The 21,517-nt window shown below is 39.2% G+C and overlaps 1 protein-coding gene across 10 annotated transcripts in view; it reads left to right on the top strand.

Moving 5' to 3' along the window:
• The window catches only part of ZEB2 (zinc finger E-box binding homeobox 2), a 174,886-nt gene that overhangs the window by 10,076 nt on the left and 143,293 nt on the right, over positions 1 to 21,517 (top strand). For 7 of the 10 annotated variants that reach the window (XM_073647235.1, XM_073647225.1, XM_073647226.1 and 4 more), the window contains one exon: positions 7,115 to 7,210. The exons of the other annotated variants lie outside the window; for them this stretch is intronic. In XM_073647235.1, coding sequence (XP_073503336.1) covers positions 7,115 to 7,210 — 96 coding nt within the window. The remainder of the gene's footprint in view (positions 1 to 7,114; positions 7,211 to 21,517) is intronic. 10 annotated transcript variants of the gene reach the window in all.

Raw genomic sequence — 21,517 nt, forward strand, 5'->3', positions numbered from 1 at the left:
TATAGAGGTAGCAGAGCTGGGTTTGTCACCCGTTGCGGATGTGAGTTTGTCACTTATCACTTCTGCGTTCATAAATAATTAGCGGAGAAAGGTTGAACTCTTTTTTTTTTTCAAACTGTGAAACATCCAAACTGATGGCGAAACTGGATCTCGTTGGATTGTTTCCGGCATAGTGTGTTGCAAAAATGTTGCATGCAACATTTTTTTATTTGTAGAGTCCATCTTTGGCATAAAAGGACTGATATACGAAAGGGTTCAACTCTGTTACGTCTATATTATTATTCTTCTAAATGTCATCCTCTTAACCCAACAGCTCCTATCTGACATCCGGTTAAATATAACCCGGCGCTCAAGTACGGACTGGAATATGTGTACAGGTGTTGATTTGGAGTTTAGAGACAATTTCCTTATTTAGTTTGGAGAACTGCAAGTGTCACTGTCGGAGCAGCCAGAAAGGTGTGAAAGTGCAGAGTATGAGACCTGACAGGATGAAAGGTGTCTGTTGTGTTGTTACACCTTGTACACAGACAGTTCCCTTTGTCACAGCCTCCTGGTGATTTGACAGTGCAGTGTAGATCAACTTCCCTGGTAGGTGATACAGCAAATTTTAAGAACAGTTATAATCGACTCCCACCGACCCCCCCCACCCCCCCAACACCACGTCCACGACCATGACTTTACCTTCTGGAGGTCTCATACATTGATGGAGAAGGCTGTAGATTGTCAGCTCCTATGAGCCAGACTTTCATTACTTATGGGTGTCACAATGGATATTCTACCCGACTCGTTGGGTAACATGGTGGTGAATAAAGAGTAAAAAAAAAAAAAAAAAAGAAATCTGAAAAATAATTAAATTAATATTAAAACCACCTTCAACTGCAGCCATTTGTGGCACAGAGGGGGGGGGGGGTACAGTGGTTAACCATTTGCATTAGCCGTGCCAGGTAGCGTGCACATATATGCATTTGGGTGCCTTCGTTCTACATCCCATGGTGGCAGAAGTACCGTGCAAGCTGGCACGGTCTGTCTGGTTGGCAGAAATGCCATCTGTCAAAGCATCCAATAATGAAGTGTTATGTTATTTGTATGAACAATCAGGCATAATGTATTCTTTCGGAAATAAAAAAAAATGAGATCAAACTATATTTATTTGAGAATACAGAAAATCATATTATTAGAGTGCCGATATATAGACGACTTCTTTTTTATGAAAATTGTCCAGGTGACCAAAGGTTAACAGGTAAAGGCTGAAAAACCCTAATAACTGCCTAATTATTCTAGTAATAGACAACCTGATGACAGAAGATGCTGCATAACCTCTTAGTTAAATTATTAATGTACCCCCCCCAAAAAAAGAAGCCTCTCTCATCATAGTAGCCAATATTTTTTTCCCACAAAATGCATTGCAGCAGATAGACCCATGTGAATGAGTAATCCTCTTCTTTGGAGGTCTAGAGTATTGCGGCTACTCCAAGGGTGGGCCATGGTAGCCAGGAGCTCAATGCCCTCAGATTACACTGACCCTGTAAAGAACTGTAAGAATAAGATTTTTTTTTTGTCTTTAACATTCTTTCATAGATTGAGTCATGCTATGATATTATACATACCTATCACACACAAGGGTCAGGAGGAGGACACTTTTACGTAGAGTCTCCTGGGACGACAGAGCTTCCAGAGAAAAGGGAAATACTCAGGTTTCATGATTTGGTAAAAAGGTGCCTTTTTGAGGAAGACAGAAGAACCTAGAGGTCAGAATGATTGAGGAACGAAACTCGATGTCAAATAAGTTTTTTTTTAATCTCTTTATGAGTCCAAGATGACATCTAGTGCGATAAAGGAGTTGTATCCCATTCACAACCTATAGGATATATGTATGTCATTATATACGGCTCACGTACATATCACGTTCTCCTAACTGTTACATCCGACCTGATACATTCATCTGTTGATCATTGCGTGACAACTAGTGTCAATTTCCTTATGAGTCTGAATTTAGCCCCAGACGCGTATATAGCCGCAAAAAATGGACCCTATAAAGTGACTATAGATACAGCAGAGATGACTCCATCATTCAACATTAAGTTTCCTAAGAGCTGGGCAGTCCTATGTAAAAAAATAAGAAAAACATCTTGTTTTAAATTGTGATACTAAGTAGCAGGCAGGCTTAGCTCTGCTACATCCGTAGGATAATATATAAGACGTGAGACGACTACTTTTTCTATAATATACACCATTGCAATTTAGTTTCGACATCTTGGAAGATTTATAAGCTGCTTATTGCGCCTACATTGCGTTATCTAAATTATTCCATGTCTTAGGTAACTGCCTTCTGATGATTCGTTATTAAAGTTTAATTTTAATATTTCCTATTTGGATTTTTATGGAATAATAGATGCTAAAAAAAATGGCTAAAAATTTGTAGAATTCAGAAAGTTTCAACTAGCAGAAGGGAAGTATAATTACCCCCCTACACCCATGCCCCAAAATGAGGTAATACAGTAGCCATAGCTTTCTTGCACAGACACTTTTACAATCTGACGTACCGGCATTCTACATGCCTAAAAATTATTATTTTATGGAATTCCTTTTTTTTTCGTTTGTTCTTACTTTTTTATTTATAAAACATAATATTATGTTACCTACAATGATGCATTTTTAAAACTCTACTTCCATAGACAAGAAAAGACGATCCGACGCTCTCAACTAGTATTTGAACCCGGTTCTTTTCTTAAATATTTTGAATTATTGACATTTACACCTTCTTTAGTACAATCTTCTGGCTCGAAACGCGTCGGCCATTGTACATTTTTTCCAGGATGTCTTGATTTCATTCGTTTTTATTTTATATAGAATATTTTAATAAATATTAATGTTTTTATCTTCATTTAGGGCCGGACTCCATCAGCGTTTCTATTTATTTATTTAGTTTTTACAAATATCTCTCTTTTCCATGCAACAACTAAGTGTTAATAATTTAGCGTCTCAAAAATAAAAAAGCTATAAGTTATTATAAGTTATTATCACCCCCTTCTATTGTGAAAAAAAATCCCTCAATAAAAAGAATTAAAAAAATAGCTATATTTAAAAAGAAAAAAAAAAAAATTAACAATATAATTTTTTTTTGCCATACATGCAGATATTTTAACATCGTTTATCAGTCCATAGGCAAACTGTCAAGGTCTTTTTTTTACATCTGCCAAAGTATATTTCCATTATATATGAGATTTGTTCCGGTGGATGGATGTCAAAAATCACATAACAGGAAAAAAAAAAGATGAAGCAAAATTGTTTTTTTTTAAAATAAATACATTGTGAAAAAAAATAGTATTCATTTGTAATTAAAGTAATTAGGTTGATACTTTTAATGCCTGCTCTGCTTCTGTTTTCTTTTTCTTTTTTTTTCTAATGGCAGTTTTGCATCTGCAATTAGGAGTAATTCTGACAGTTCCAATTTCCGAGGGATGGGAGACAGTGAACAAGATGTAGAGCAGTGATATTACACGTGAAAACCCCTGTCTCTTTAACCTTGTTGGTTTTTGTCTCGCAGAGGTTACCTTTTCCCGATGGTGCAAAATCGACTTGACATAACTGTTCATGAGTTTCTGGGTTTTCCCTCGAGGTATTTGCATCCGATCAGCCCAGTCAAGCTTCAAGTTGAAATTGGCAGCCCAGAAACTGACAGGATAGGGACTAGGAGTGAGACAGCTGAAATATAAGCAATAAACTGACAGCATTCGGAGTGAAATTGGGACTCTGTAACTCTCAGAGTGCAGGCAAAGTATCAGCTGAAGTCTCACAAGCTCTCATTGGCCTTTAATACCTTGTCGGATTCCGTTACGAGGTCAGTGACTGATATAGAATTTCTAGACTAGAACTAAAATGTTTTCGTGAAGTTCTTTGGCCGACTCTATCTTATATTTCAAATACAATTGGTCTAAAATAGAGTTTGGGCACATTTCAAGACCCTCCCATGAGGTTCACGGCCAATGACAACTTGTCAGACTTCAATTAAATTTACCAAAAAGCAAAAAAAAAATTGTAAAAATTGTAACCTAAAAGATTATTTCTATTCGACCCCTGCCCTTTAAAGTTACTTTTACTTTTTTTTTTTGGAAAATTAAAACAAACCCTTGTAGAGGATTGTTAATTTTTCTTGTGGATGGTGGTGGTGGTTGAGGGAGGGAGGGGGGATGTCCTTTCTTTGTCAGTAAAAGAAAACAAAAAGCTCCGTAAAGTTAATTAAACCAGAATAAAATAAACACTTCCTTGAATAGTTGCAGGGTTTACATTATTGTTTGTTCAATGATATCCTGAAACTCACGGCCCGAGAAGGAAGAAAAAAAAAAAAAAAAAGAGTTGTATAATTTTTCTCTGTCTTTTGAAGTGCACAGATGTGATTTAAGTTAAAAAGATCATTATAAAAAAAATGTAAAAAATTATTAAAAAATATTCAATTTACAATTCTAACTATGTATCAATATTTGGTTGAAAAAGAGGTTTTTTTTAGGTATTAGCCTGATTAGTAAGTCTCTGTTACTTTTTCTCTAAGAAACGTAGCAGACGTAAGCTTTGCTTTCAAACCGTGTGTGTGACAGGCATTGGCTGATCTGTTGATACCCATTCGACAGGCCCTGTTGAGTTTAAATGGTGTGACGGCACATTTTTGTTAAGCTTTGAACAAAGGGATGAAGATGGCGTGCTGGCACCATCCTCGTGCACATTGGACTTGTCACAGTCTTCCCTGATTTAATGCTCTGTTTATGCCTTAATATTAAAACTTAAGGTCAGAACAATGAGTTTCCATACTCCACGTACAAAAACTTTTATTCTGGAGACTTAAGATATAGAAGCAAATGCCGGATTCACATTCTCATTTCCATAGAACAAAACAATAAAACAATAACTTTCGAAACATAGATTGCAACTTGCCTTCGAGCTGTTATCCATTTTAAAATGGGGGGATTTTTTTTTTTTTTTTTTTAAGAAAAAGTCTTATTAGGAGAGAGGAAAGATTATTTTTCTTTGATCATTTGTTAGAAGTGATTATTTCTACAGTGGATTTGCTTATAAGCTCCTACGAAAAAAAAAAAAAAAAGGTTAGGTCTATTTGCAGGCGTTGAGAATTGCTTCGACTTTTTGAAAATGACAAGAATAATTCGAAATTGCATTCTATCTCGAAAAGATGATTTACAAATAAATGCAAACACATGGATAAGAAGATACATGTATATGATGTGTAGGGATTGTTAGGAAAGTTGGCACCGAGAACTGGGATGTAATTATTTTACCGCTAGATAGGATCAACCCGCGCTCTCTGAATGTCTTTAATTTATCTCTTGTCTCACGTGATGCTGTTAAATGTTTTCAGTTTTATTCTGGAAGAAACATAAAGTGGTGCCATAGTCTTTAGAGAACTTGGGGTTACAGGTTATGGGTCCATGTTTGGTATAATAAATGCCGAACTGTTCACATTTGACTTAAAGGGGTTGTTTCTTTTCAGTTACATTTAATCTCTGAAGGCAGTTGGGCATAAAAAACAAACAAACTGCGTTGTACTCACTTTTCCCGGCTTTTCTCCACCGCTCGAGATTGGCTGTGGAAATTACTCCACGTCAACAGCAAGGCAGCCAATCAGTGATCTCAAATGGGGCATTCTGTCTACACTGACAGAGCAGCTGAGCTCACTAATTGGCTGCCGTGCTGTCGATGTGACGTCAGTGTCGAAGTTAATGTCAGACATCGGCATACTCACCGATGGGCTCAGGGAAGGCGAGTACAAAGTGTTTTGGTTTTTCTTTATACCAAACTGTGGTCAGGAATGAAATTTAACTAGAAGTGGACAACCCCTTTAATGACCACAATGGGCTGTTTTATTTTGTTTTTCTTAATTTTTCTTAATTGCATGAACATTTCAAAATGGGTTTTGGAAACCCAAGTTGTCCCAACACATGCATCTGGCAGTAGTTTATTTGGTTTGGATATGAGCAGCTCTCATCCCTTTCTGTATCCAGGTTGTAAAATTTATGATATACGGCCAACATTTTTGGAAAAATCTGCAGATTGACAGTAATGATTCTGGCTCAATTTTAAAGTAACCATACACATTAGAATAATGTTGGCTGAGACTGCCGATATTGGAGGAACCGGCTGACCATCTTATGTGTACGGAGGCCTCATGATTCACTCCTGACCAACATCTCCAAGCCTTCTTTTTTCAGAGGAGATAAGCCTCCTCTAGAGGTATCCTTTAGAGCCTTCCTCCTCTCTCTCTATTCATAACATATAGAACACATGCACATTTACCCAAAGGGAGTGTGCAAGTGTTTTAGGCATTGGGAGGATTACCATTTGCAATTAGTTCTAAGACCCCAAGAAAAGATTGTCATGATCATCATAAGAGGTACATGATACTTGAATACAATGTTCTCCATCCAAGCCTCACGCTTAAGTTTTTTCCTAACCTATCTCTTCTTTTTGACACTGTCATAATTATCTGTAGGTTGTTCTTTTTCTTCTCAAAGTAGTACAAATTTTCCACCCCTTTCACCTACAGACCCCATTAGCAGAGAAGGTTGATGAAGACAGATGTGGAGAATCAGTCTGCACATCTTGTAGATTTTACATAAAACAATGTCGGCCTGTCCTCCCTTCTCCTTGGCCTGAGATTTGTCCAATAAGTTAGTCCAGTTAAAAAAAAAAAGTAAGACGTCCATCATATTTAACCAGGGAAGGGAAGATATGCCCTTGAAGTTGTAAGAAATGAATAAATGAAAGGATGCGATATTTACCGGGTAACGGCACCAAAAAAATGTTCTACTGTTCCACCTTGTATTTTCTCTTCTCTTAAGACCTTGTGATGTGCTTGATGACCTGATAGGACATGGTTTTTGTTATTATGCTTTTATTATGTATTACTATATTATTCAATACCTTCCGTATGAGTGAATGAATACCCGTTATGGCATAGGTTGGTCACCTCTCCAGGACTTCCCTCTCGCCCTAGAGCCCATTTTGTCTATATTACTACTGTAGTTGTAGCATGTAGATGGGTGTGTGTTTGACTAATGTTCGGCTGTTTGAATCATTCCTTGTTTTTTTCCCTTGCTTAAAAAAGGAGGACTTATATTACACATTGACAGAGATGAGCAGGACCTATCCCTTCTACCAGAGCGACACCCAAATATTTGTAGGAGGAAAGACTCCCGCAATAGTAGGTCTTTTTCCTGGTGTACTGTTGTCTCGATTTCTTATGCACAATCGCCTTCTGTTATGACATGTCTTTTTAAATGTTTGCCTTGGTTATCATAACTGTTTTAAATCTTTTTGTAATTAGAGCTAAGAGATTGACATCCCCAAGGAAGCATTAATTGTTGGATCATGTCAGTATCTGTCTCCCAATCTATAAATACATGCTCTGCGATTTTTAACCATCTCTGAAGCAAGGAGAGAATTATTATTATTTTTTTTTTCCTTTCCAGAGAAAGATCAGCTAGTATTGACGATAAAATAAAAAAGAAAACCCTCGATGGAAGTTTCATGCAAGCTGTGAGATCATTACATACCATAACTCATGAATGGGGCTGGCCCGTAGAACAGCAAACAAGTGTATTAGTCCCATATGTTTGTAATAATTTTTGCTGTTCGGAGCCTTCTCTACAGCATTTTAAGCCATACTTCAAACATCATTTTTCAATTTTTGCAAAAATCAAAGACATACAACATAATAAAGTGGGGATAGAATTTTTGGAATAGGCAAATAAAATTTAAAAAAAAAAGTCTAAATCATGGCCAAGAAAGGCCTCTTTCCGATTCAACATGTAGTAATTGGTGATGAAGACTCCTTTATTTGTAAACAGATGATGTCACTTATTCTCCCCCCCCAAAAAAAAATATTCAAAAACAATTATAAAATTAGAATAATAGAATGAAAAAAAAAAAGCGCAGTTTCCGTATTTGTGTTCCGTTCAAGAATCAACATGCAGGGAAACAAAACAATTCTATGCAAAAGAAAAAAAAAAAAGTCATCATTCATCTACATTATAATTGCTTCTTTTCCACATCTACGGGGTGGTTAATTAAAATTGTGATTAAATGTGGTCTCGCTGCCTAAGATGTCTTGCCCAAAACAGGTGGTACGGAATTTAAAAGTAAAAAAAATGTAATTAGCATTGGAAATTGAGAAATTGCCTGTAAGAATCAGTGTTAATTTCAGTCAGTGATGAGGTAATTTATAAATGAATTCAGCCGAGGATGGGGAGTAAAAAATGCACAACCGACACTCTGCCCCTCCTTGGCATTCCCAGCATGCAGGTGAAGATGTTTGCAAAATATTGAGGTAATTTGAAAATAATTCCACATGTTCTGTGGCTTTTTATTGAGTCTAAATTGAGACTACCTGCGTTATTCTCCCTTATAGAAAGTGGCCCCATGGCATATTTACCTAAAAGCTGAACGCAATACATTAGATTACAGCTGAAAACTATTGCCAATGACTTAATATAACTATCTACATATAATTATTCCTTTTATGGAGACCATTATTTTTACATGCATGGTAAGCCCTGCCCCCGAGGAGCTTGCAATACAATTTATCTACATATATTGTTATTTAAGGCTAAATAAGATGCCTATATATTTGCTTTTTTGTAAAGGAAGAAGGCAAATTGTTAGAGTAAACCAAATTCAGAGTAACTTTGACGCCTTGGTGATAATGGTCATCTGTCTTTTATCGGACGCCATAGTTATGATACACTTGAGCGGGGTTAATACAATGCCTTTTTGTGCTTTGATGTTTTAAGGCATCTGACTCAAGGGCTATGATCTACATCTGACCTAATGCCCAAATAGTGAGTCCTACCCTGCAGGAAACCCATATGGATTAGGGTAGATTCGAAGGTCATAGAAAAACCATTTACTTTTAGTAGTTATATCACATGCAAATATTCATTATATGGTATGAAATGGTCTCAAAGCTGAATTTTTTTTTTATTCTCTCCATCAATAATATATATATATATATATATGTATATATATAATTATAAAAAGTTCATTTTTACAAGTTCTCTAATCTAGGGATATATTCTCATTAATTGCTTTCTGTGACCTCTTTCTGACCGTGAATATCGTCCATGCATTGATTTTCTGTCTCTGTGAGTTTATGTATTGGTGAAGAAATGTTCTGTTTTACATCCATTCGTTTGGTACTAATTATACGTGATATATTCGTACTGTATTTTTTATTTTTTTTTTAACCATCTTCATCATCACAGTGGAAAATCTTTGTGTGACATCACTGCATGGCATCATTGTATGACATAATTGATTTGCTTGTTTGTGGCATTCATTTGTGCATAAGCGTTTACTGATCTCATGATATTTCTAAAAAAAAAACCAAGATTGATGGCATAGTATAGCGTAGGCAGTAAATGAGGCAAAGCATTTATATTGTGTTTTTAACCTGGCACTAGAAACACGTTTACGTCAGCAGGTTGGTCATGTAATACAACTAGATGTTGTGTCATATTATAAGCATTGTCATATGTCATATCAATCTAATCTTATCCACCTTGTCAGAATCTTGGCCTATAGATATTCTTCTTTATTGCTTCATGGCTTGGTGACATCATATGTATCAAGAATATTTATTTGAATTGTAGTTGTAGGACCTTCAATCCATAAAAAACGATCTAGTATAATCATTTGTGTCCAAAACGTTCTAGTATTTTCATTGGTTTCCAAAAAGAACCTATGGCTTTCTAAAAAGCTCCACTACCATAACTGCCTTCAAAAAAAAGTTTTAGTATCATCACATGTTTACAAAAAGTTCTAGCATCTTCCTTAACTTTCAAAAAGGTCCAGTACCATAATTGGCTTCCAAAGAAGGTCCAGTACCATCATTGCCACCAAAAGTTTCGGTGTCCTCATTTACAAAAAAAGCTCTAGTACATTCTTTGATTTCTAAAAAGGTCCAACATCACCAATGGCTTCCATAAAGGTCCAGTACAATCATTGTCATCCATAAATGGCTTCCAAAAAAGGACCAGTACCATAACCGTTTTCCTTCCACCTTTTAGAATCATCATTTGTTTCTAAAAATGTATAGTATTTTCCTTGATTTCCAAAGAGTTCTAATACCATCATTGGCTTCCAAAAACATTCCAATACCATAACTGCCATTTGAAAAGTTCCAGTATTATCATTATAAGTATTTGCATCATTGCCATGCAAAAAGGTCCTTCTAACGTTTGAACATCATAATTTGTTTCCAAAAAGTTTTAGTATTGCCCTTGGTTTCCAAAAAGTTATAGCACCATCGTTGTCTTCCAGAAAAAGTCCCGCTGCCTTCCCAATAGGTCCATTATTATGATTGACTTCCAAAAGAAAAGTCAGGTATCATAATTGGCTTCCGAAAAATGTACAATACCATCAGTACAATTACTGTCATTCATAACTGACTTCTAAACAAGGACCAGTACCATAACTGTCTTCATTCCACCCCTTAGTATCATCATTTGTTTCCAAAAAGTTCCAAGTATTTTCCTTGGTTTCCAAAAAGTTCTAGTACCATTATTGGCTTCCAAAAACATTCCAGTCGCATAACTGCTGTTCGTAAAGTATTGTCATAGTACAAGATCATCAATGGCTTCCTAAAAAGGGCTTGTACCACCATTGCAGTGTAAAAAAAGGTTCTTACAAGGTTTGAACATCATCATTGGCTTCCAAAAATTTCAATATTGTAAGTTGTTTCCAAAAAGTTTTAGCAAAAAGTTTCCAAAAAGTTATAGCACCATCATTGGCTTCCAAAAAGGTCCAAAAAAGAAAAAAACTTCCCACTACCATAACTGTCTTCTAAAAGTTTTATTATCTTTGTTTCCAAAAAGTTCTCATATTGTCCTTAGTTTCCAAAAAGTTATAGCACCAACATTGTCTTCCAAAAACATCCCAACGCCATCACTATCTTTTAAATAGGTCCATTATTACGATTGACTTCCAAACAAAAAAAGTCAGGTATCATAAAAAATGTCCAATACCATCAGTGCCTTCCAAAAAGTTTCAGTATCATCATTGGTCTTCAAAAAGTTTTAGTATTTTCATTGGTTTGCACAATGTTCTAATAAAATTATTGGCTTTCAAAATAGGAGGAGGAGGCCAAATGGCAGAGTTAAAATTCTTTGACGTTGTGGAAAGTATTCCCTATCAGACTAAGCCAATAAAGAACAGTCTGCCACCATTTTTTCTTTCTAAAAATTGGTAATTGTACATTTGATAATAGAGTATTTTCCCGTGTTTGTGGTGTATTAATGACTGAGGTCTCCTCTAGTTGATAATCTATAAGGCTGTGGTTGAGGACTAATGCACAGGTACTTATAGCGAGAAGTCGAATCATTCTTTGTATGGTGGGGGTGGGGATGGGGGGGGATTAAGGAGGCTGGTCCTTGAAGATAAATAGACAACCTTTCTGAGAAGCCATAACACCATAGTTATTTATTTATCTTAAGACACCGAGGTTACTTGAAGGAAGAGTCGGAGTCAATCCTATCTACGACTGGGGAAAATGACCCAGTAGATAGATTTCCAGTTTGAAAACAATTCCTAATATCTGGGAAACGCTCTGTTTGTTTATGCGTACATAATGCTCAGTTTGTCCGCCTGGGAACTGAGGCAAATGGGAGAAGTATGCATGGATTTCACAGGTAACAGGATTACGTGGGCACATAATTGATCCATTTGGAGGAGAGAGAAGAAAAAAAAAAATGACACCGCTCTCGAAGATGTCTCGGCTTTAGAGATAGAAGTTTATGAAACCGGCATCTGTAAATTCAAAAGAATCAATATGTCAATTTTATTAAAGCGTTGGACCAGCTGGACATTAAAGGAACATTTAAAAAAAAAAATTTCAGCTGTACTTACAGCTGTCCTGCATCGCTCATTACAAAGGCTTAGATTTGTGTTAGAATGTGGCGTCTTTGTTCCCTGCTAGTACATCTGTGGAATCAAAAGCGAGGGGCGCAATCTACAAGATGAGAAAAATTTACTGCAAATCAGCAACATTAACGCGCCATTGTGACAAGTAGACGGAACTCCATCCTCCATCCCGTTCATTAAGCTCATCGGACGGCCCATCTCTCTCATTACCTTTCCCGTACCCATCCATTCTTCTATTTTTATTTTTTATTTTTCAAAAACATTCGTCGATATCCTTAAATGAAAAATCAGTCGCTTCCAATGTGAGTTTCTCACTTCAAGGCGGTGAATGAGATGGACTTACATCTCAATGCTTTTTTTTTTTTTTTTTTTGTATGTGCATTGAAGAAAAAAAAAAAAAAGAAACCCTTTGATATAGGACCTTTAATGTTCGGCATAGCGCGCGGTTGATCTTGGGGGAGTGTAGATATGATGTGTATCGAGCTTGTTAAAAACTGATGTAACGCCACTCAAATGAAAGCGCAATTTATCAGCGGTTTGTCTATAGACGCCTATATGCAACTATCGGATGTAGTAGTTTTATGCCGTTTTTAGTAAAGGAGCTATGCAATAAAGTTTCATTATATCCAGAGTAGCTATAGTAGGTGCTGAGGTGATAGAATATTCGGAGAAGTTATATGGGGTACAGAGGTAACAATATATTTGGAGAAGCTTAATGGGGTGCAGAGGTAACAGTATATTTGGAGAAGCTTTATGGGGTGCAGAGGTAACAGTATATTTGGAGAAGCTTTATGGGGTGCAGAGGTAGCAGTATATTTGGAGAAGCTATATGGGGTGCAGAGGTAACAGTATATTTGGAGAAGCTTAATGGGCTGCAGAGGTAACAGTATATTTGGAGAAGCTTTATGGGGTGCAGAGGTAGCAGTAGATTTGGAGAATCTATATGGAGTACAGAGGTTTCAGTATATTTGGAGAAGCTTTATGGGGTGCAGAGGTAACAATATATTTGGAGAAGCTTAATGGGGTGCAGAGGTAACAGTATATTTGGAGAAGCTTTATGGGGTGCAGAGGTAACAGTATATTTGGAGAAACTTTATGGGGTGCAGAGGTAACAGTACATTTGGAGAAGCTATATAGGTTGCAGAGGTAGCAGTAGATTTGGAGAATCTATATGGAGTACAGAGGTTTCAGCATATTTGAAGAAGCTTTATGGAGTACAGAGGTAACAATATATTTGGAGAAGCTTTATAGGGTGCAGAGGTAACAGTATATTTGGAGAAGCTTAATGGCGTGCAGAGGTAACAGTATATTTGGAGAAGCTATATGGGGTGCAGAGGTAACAGTATATTTGGAGTAGCTATATGGGGTGCAGAGGTAACAGTATATTTGGAGAAGTTATATGGGATGCAGAGGTAACTGTATATTTGGAGAAGCGATATGGGTTGCAGAGGTTGCAGTTTATTTGGAGAAGCGATATGGGATGCAGAGGTAACAGTATATTTGGAGAAGCTATATGGGGTGCAGAGGTAACAGTATATTTGGAGTAGCTATATGGGGTGCAGAGGTAACAGTATATTTGGAGAAGCTATATGGGGTGTAGAGGTAACAGTATATTTGGAGTAGCTATATGGGTTGCAGAGGTTGCAGTTTATTTGGAGAAGCTATATGGGTTTCAGAGGTAGCAGTAGATTTGGAGAATCTATATGGAGTACAGGGGTTTCAGTATATTTGGAGAAGCTTTATGGGGTGCAGAGGTAACAATATATTTGGAGAAGCTTAATGGGGTGCAGAGGTAACAGTATATTTGGAGAAGCTTTATGGGTTGCAGAGGTAGCAGTAGATTTGGAGAAGCTGTATGGGGCTCAGAGGTAGCAGTATATTTAGAGTAGCTATATGAAGTGCAGCGCTAACTATATTTTGAAGAAGATATATAATGTGCAGAGGTAACAGTGTATTTGGAGTAGATATATGGGTTGCAGAGGTAGCAGCATATTTGGCCTGACTATCTGGGGTGCAGAGATGACAGTATATTCAGAGTAGCTATATTGGGTGCAGAGGTAGCAGTTATAGGTAGCAGTTATACTCCACCCCTGGTGCCACATGGCTACAGACTCTGCATCTTCTTGTGATCCGGGCATGGTGAGTGTGATCTCTGCTGAGCTCCTCTTGTAGGAAATCTGGATGGTTGCACAGAGCACATATCCCCCTCCCGATTCAGCCGCCTATAGACAGTCTCCAGTGGTTAGCAGGAGAGGATACAAAATACAGATTGCATATACCGCAGGAATGAGAAATGCCACTTTGGGCACATCCGCCAGTGCTGGGTTTCCCAGTAAAAACACGAAGAGCATTCACATGTTCAGCGTTCTCCTCTGACAATGTGGTTGGCCACATATTCATCCCCTTGTATTCAGTAACCCATGTCCCATTATATTTACTGGTGAAATCAGGAAGGGAAAAGTCAAAGAAATCTAACACTTTGTTTCCCATTTTCCCAAATTACCAGACTCTTAACTTTATAGGTTAAACCTTTCTATGTATATATTAAAAAAAAAACTTTTACAACTTTCTAACACTTTAGAAAGGATAGAGGATTTAGATAGGATTTTCTGCGAGGAAACCATAATGTTTTTATCCATAGACAGCAAGCACAGATCTTGAAAGTGGTGAAGGATTCAAAGTATTAGAAAGTTTTCTAAGTTTTTGCTTTATGCAATGCAACTCTACAATGCACCACTGATGCTTGTTAAAGTGACAGGCAACTATTAAATGGCCTCCCAAAAAAAGGGTTCAATACAAAACGGATGACATTGATGCCCAAGTGCACGATCCCTTAATCTGCTCCCGGTCCTGACTGACATCAGCTGTCATGCTAAGCAGGTGTCCCTGTGTAAACAAACGTGCCCTGTATACGTGCCACCGCCGCCACCGCTGCCGCGCTCCCTCCCACACACCCAAAAGAGCGGGGTAATTAAGAATCCTGCACATTTTTTGAATGGAAACGGATGGGTGCCTGAGCAGAACATAATTACACCATTTTCACATCCGCAGTTCAGCGCCGCAGCCCGAAGTTGAAGAACAGCAGAAATTAATAATATATAATAGCATCGTTCTCGTAATTTATAAATGAAATAAAGCAGAAAGCGGATTCTGCTGATAACGCCGTTTCTTCCTAATTTCTGAAAAAGATAAAGTGGAGATTATAATTTTGTCGCGGGGGCGGGGGGTGGATTTTTTATTTTTTTTTAATAGAGAGGTTTATTATGAGACGGCTTGATTTTTTTTTTTTGCTGAAAGTAACAAGAGGAGACTGCCCCAGAAGGAATCTGCAATTCACATTATAGATGACTGTAAAGAGCGGGCGTTGTAATAAAACTATACAGTGGAATGATCGATTTCCAGTCTGCAGTTCACTCTCATCGTCTACCTGCGCTCCGCACGGAGGACGCCAGCTCCGATACATGTGCCGGGTTACAGGAATATTGTGCATTCTTTATTGCTGACTGGCTGCTACCTTTAGACAGAGTCGAATAGCAGAACATTGATATAGATGTAGCAGAGCCGAATGTGTTGTTTTAAGTATTTAGTAGATCACCGAACCTACTTTATTTATTCTACATCATCATTCAGCTCTGCTACATTTAATGCTGGGATGACATGCCAACTTTAGCATCGCAGCATAATGCAAGTAAATCGGTGTGATCCACAAGATGCCCTGACTGCGGCAAAAAATCCGAATGGTTCCAACATTTTGCAACTTGCTTGAGCAACAAGATATGATCCCACATGTATTACGTAGCAGCGGCGTACAGCAGTCTTTGGCCGTATGACCTGTGTCAAGACCAGAGTCGCCGCATAGCTCCAGCCTAAATATAACATATCTTAACTGTTTGGAAATAAGCTCTAAGTAGTGGTGAAGTCATGGATGTCCATGTGAAGCATCTTACTGACTTCAGGCGTGAAGTGTGCACTTGTTTGCGCACTTGGTTGTGCACTTGGTTGTGCACTTGGTTGCGCACTTGGTTGTGCAGTTGGTTGCGCACTTGGTTGTGCACTTGGTTGTGCACTTGGTTGTGCACTTGGTTGTGCACTTGGTTGCGCACTTGGTTGTGCACTTGGTTGCGCACTTGGTTGTGCACTTGGTTGCGCACTTGGTTGTGCACTTGTTTGATTGTCAGCCTGCACAACACTGCATCACTCAGATATACCCGGCTTTTAATCCACACCCGTGTCCTTGATAAAGACCAGTCGAAACATTGGGCCGTATCTGCTGATTCCTTGCCAACTCAAATTACACATATTGCAACCCAACAATTTTTTTCGTCTACTTTCTTCAATGCGGAGCTTTTCCCCTTTTATAAGTCAGGACCCGGCATCCTTTTCTCGAGCATGCACAACTTTACGGCAGAGTTGTTGGTCATCTTCCTCCTACTTGGTTGTGCACAGTTGGGGTCCATTTACGTGGGTTGATTTCTCCCCATAAATGTCTAGATATGCGTTGATCTGCCCTTGTTTATGGCCCCATTTGCACAGCCCAAGAAACGGTATGTTAATATGATCATTCTGTCCTCCTATGTTTTTGGCAGTAGATCACATTAATCCCCTGTGAAAAAGGGACTTAAAGAGTTTGTCCACTACTTTTACATTGATGGCGTATCCTTAGGATAGGTCATCAATGTCTGATCGGCTGGGGTCCTACACCTGGCACCTCCACCGATCAGCTGTTATCAATGGCGGTGGCCGCCAGCCGGAAGTACTTACTTCCGGTGCTGGCTGTCTTCTTGTAGTGGCCGCCGCAGAGTGCTGCCCATCTGTCTCCTCTTCAAATCAATAGGAGGTGGATGTGTAGTAACAACCACCGGCCCGGCCACTACAGGTAGACGGCCAGCACCGCAAGTAAGTACTTCCGGCCACCGCCGCCATTCATAACGGCTGATCGGCCTGGGGTGCCGGGTGTCAGACCCCGGCCAACCCGTCATTGATGACCTATCCTAAAGATAGGTCATCAATATAAAAGTAGTGGACAACCTCTTTAATTTCAATTTCCCATTTCTAATAAATTATACCGCCATATCATACCCATGTAGTGAAAGCGTTAGTACTAAAGTCACTTATGATGCGGGAGTTAATAGAAAAGTTTCTGAAGGTCTCTTAAAATGAAAGTTTACATCATCTACTCTCCGGTTGCTCCTCAGAGTCCAGTCTTTAGGGGTCTCCGTTACAGATTGGATAAATGATAAATGTCCGGACCTTGAATATTATGCCGATGAGATTGACTAGGACTGTGCCAATTGTCAAATCAGAACCAAGGCTCTGTTACCCCAATGCGAGGGTCTTCCAGTGGCTCCGAAAGACGTCTTCTCCGCTACTTAAGGCTCGGGACGGCTCCCATTACCTTTTCAGTTCACCGGCCTCAAATTGACTGATTTTAATATGCTTAAAGCGGCTCGAGTCCTTCTGAGTGTTCATTAAAACCAACAGGGTTTGCGTTGAAATACTACAATATAAAACGGGATGTACATTAATAAAGTTGTGATATATGTCGAGCGCGCCGCGCATTGATCGTCTCTCCGTTGTGTAGAAGTATTCAGGCTCCAGTCTAATGGGAGACGAAAAAAAACAAAAAACCTCATAGCGTAGGGGGGGGAAACGGAGCGGAAGGAGAGGGGGGTGTATTTAACCCTTACAGCAGATTTCTGCACAGCGTGACATACGTGTCATCAGAACAAAAAAATAAATAAAAGGGGCGACGAAAACTCTCCCCACAGAAGTACAATAATTTCTAATTATCCCAGCCGAGCTGCCAGAGGGTCCGCTGTAGACGGCAACTTGTTGCAGATCCATCTGTTGAACAGGAGTAAGAGCCGTGCGGAGAATTCCTTGAGGCGACTTTTATTTTTTTTTTATCCCCCAGAAATTCATCACTTGATCAATGACACATTTTTGTCACTTTTGCTTTGCAGCGTTTCTCTCTCTGAACATGTGAATTTGTTTCTAAGAATGAGACGTCTGCTTATCTCACCAGCAGTGATTCGCCTTGCACTTGGGTTTGATGGACGTTCTGTCCTGTGCCGTTCATGAAAATGACCTAGAAGGTCTCTCTGGAGATTCCAGGGGTCTTCTGGTGTCCCACTCCAAGGCATATGCTGAAATGTTATGTGCAGTGGTAACATCGTACATTTCCAAGAGCCAATATCCATGGGGCCTAAATGCAAAAAGGAGGTAGAGCAAAGAGTGAAGCTGTCCCTCTCCTGGTGCTGGATCACACAATCACAATGGCCCCACTGGGACACAGGGCTGCTGCACACTCAGGAAGATCAAGCCTGCATAGGAGTAAGTTCCACAGAAGTAGACGTAGCAGCTGCTGTGGGGTCCCACCAAATAAAGGGGCACAATTCCACTCAGACATAAGCTCAGTTACTGATGACTATGGAACAGGACTTGGGAAATTGTATAGGCATCATGAAGACTTGTGGTTACCTCTGCTGTGTGCATTATCCTTGTACTGTGACATCTCTGTGTGCATTATCTCTGTACTGTGACATCACTGTGTGCATTATCCCTGTACTGTGACATCATTGTGTGTATTATCCCTGTACTGTGACATCACTGTGTGTATTATCCCTGTACTGTGACATCACTGTGTGCATTATCCCTGTACTGTGACATCACTGTGTGTATTATCCCTGTACTGTGACATCACTGTGTGCATTATCCCTGTACTGTGACATCACTGTGTGTATTATCCCTGTACTGACATCACTGTGTGCATTATCCCTGTACTGTGACATCACTGTGTGTATTATCCCTGCACTGTGACATCACTGTGTGTATTATCCCTGTACTGTGACATCACTGTGTGTATTATCCCTGTACTGTGACATCACTGTGTGTATTATCCCTGTACTGTGACATCACTGTGTGCATTATCCCTGTACTGTGACATCACTGTGTGTATTATCCCTGTACTGTGACATCACTGTGTGCATTATCCCTGTACTGTGACATCACTGTGTGTATTATCCCTGTACTGTGACATCACTGTGTGCATTATCCCTGTACTGTGACATCACTGTGTGCATTATCCCTGTACTGTGACATCACTGTGTGCATTATCCCTGTACTGTGACATCACTGTGTGTATTATCCCTGTACTGTGACATCACTGTGTGTATTATCCCTGTACTGTGACATCACTGTGTGTATTATCCCTGTACTGTGACATCACTGTGTGCATTATCTCTGTACTGTGACATCACTGTGTGTATTATCTAGGTACTGTGACATCATTGTGTGTATTATCCCTGTACTGTGACATCACTGTGTGTATTATCCCTGTACTGTGACATCACTGTGTGTATTATCCCTGTACTGTGACATCACTGTGTGCATTATCCCTGTACTGTGACATCACTGTGTGTATTATCCCTGTACTGACATCACTGTGTGCATTATCCCTGTACTGTGACATCACTGTGTGTATTATCCCTGTACTGTGACATCACTGTGTGTATTATCCCTGTACTGTGACATCACTGTGTGTATTATCCCTGTACTGTGACATCACTGTGTGCATTATCCCTGTACTGTGACATCACTGTGTGTATTATCCCTGTACTGTGACATCACTGTGTGCATTATTCCTGTACTGTGACATCACTGTGTGTATTATCCCTGTACTGTGACATCACTGTGTGCATTATCCCTGTACTGTGACATCACTGTGTGTATTATCCCTGTACTGTGACATCACTGTGTGTATTATCCCTGTACTGTGACATCACTGTGTGCATTATCCCTGTACTGTGACATCACTGTGTGCATTATCCCTGTACTGTGACATCACTGTGTGTATTATCCCTGTACTGTGACATCACTGTGTGCATTATCCCTGTACCTTGACATCACTTTGTGCATTATCCCTGTACTGTGACATCACTGTGTGTATTATCCCTGTACTGTGACATCACTGTGTGCATTATCCCTGTACTGTGACATCAGTTTGTGCATTATCCCTGTACTGTGACATCACTGTGTGTATTATCTCTGTACTGTGACATCACTTTGTGCATTATCCCTGTGCTATGACATTGCTTTGAGCATGATCCCTGTACTGTGACATCGCTTTCATTATTATCCCTGTACTGTGACATCATTTTGTGTATTATCCCTGTTCTGAAACATTGCTGTGTGCATTATCCCTGTAATATAACATCACTTTGTGCATTATCTCTATACTGTGACATCATTGTGTGCATTATCCCTGTACTGTGACATCATTGTGTGCATTATCCCTGTACTGTGACATCATTGTGTGCATTATCCCTGTACTGTGACATCACGGTGTGCATTATCCCTGTACTATGACTTCATTGTGCGCTTTTATTTCTGTACTGTGATATCACTGTGTGCCTTATTTCAGTTCTATGACATCACTGTGTGCATTTCCCTTGTACTATGTCATCACTGGGTGCCTTCTTCCTCCATTATAACATCACTGTGTGCTTTATCTAAATACTGTGACATAATTGTGTGCCTTCTTTCTGTACTGTGACATAACTGTGTGCATTTTCCTTGTACTATGACATCACTGGGTGCCTTCTTTTTGTATTTGACATTACTGTGTGCTTTATCTAACTACTGTGACATCATTGTGTGCCTGCTTTCTGTACCATGACATCACTGTGTGCCTTATTTCAGTCCTGTGACCTCACTATTCCTTGTGTCAGTTCTGTAACATCACTGTGTGCATTATTGTGTGCATAAGGAAGACATAAATAATTACAAGCTTTTTGCACACATAACTTGCAGATGAAGGCTGTCTTGGTCAGGAGGAGTCCCATTCCAAGCTTTGCTCTGGGTCCCTACGTGTCCCTGTCCCGCCCCTGCTCGCCTGCTTACGTAGCCCTGTATTCCTCTGCTTCCTCTGGTTGCCACGTCTTGATACATTTGTATACATTGGATGATATTATTCCGATCTCACTGACCTGAATGATTGTTCTCTTCACACCTGGCGTCTGGTTCACGTCTTCCGTTTAATGCACTTGACACCGCTCCGCGCTCCTGATAAAACTAATTCATTAATTGAATGGTTATTGATTTCACATGAAAAAAAAAAAAAGTCCGTTTTATTTAATAAGACAAATCTGAAGGCTGGCAGCCGAGCGCTCTTATTATCAGATGATTTTATTTTATTACCTAGTAGTTTGGCAGGATTATAACAGCAGCAGCTCCTCGCTCTTCCACACGAAGTCACATCAGACGGTGAATCTCATCACGCTCCGAACACCGACACCGCTCTCACATCCAGACGGGATTGTATCACTGTTACTAAATCACTTTGCATCCAGGCTGAACTATTGCGCTATTGCCTAATTATTACAGATTGTAACACTGCGACGTCATATGGGTTTATTCATATTGAGCTGGAAGCCTGACGACTCTGTAATATCAGTGCTGCTTATCAAAACCAGATTATAATGCCATTTCATCACTGCAGATGTAGCGGAGCTCAGCTTGGCCGGAGCATGTGGCAAACCTTTAGCTAGACTTCTGAGGCTTATCCCTTTACATAAATCTAAGGAAAAAATGG

The sequence above is a fragment of the Phyllobates terribilis genome, unplaced genomic scaffold, assembly GCF_046119375.1.
Source record: "Phyllobates terribilis strain yellow unplaced genomic scaffold, ASM4611937v1 Scaffold_9__5_contigs__length_417890890, whole genome shotgun sequence".
NCBI classification, from domain to species: domain Eukaryota; kingdom Metazoa; phylum Chordata; class Amphibia; order Anura; family Dendrobatidae; genus Phyllobates; species Phyllobates terribilis.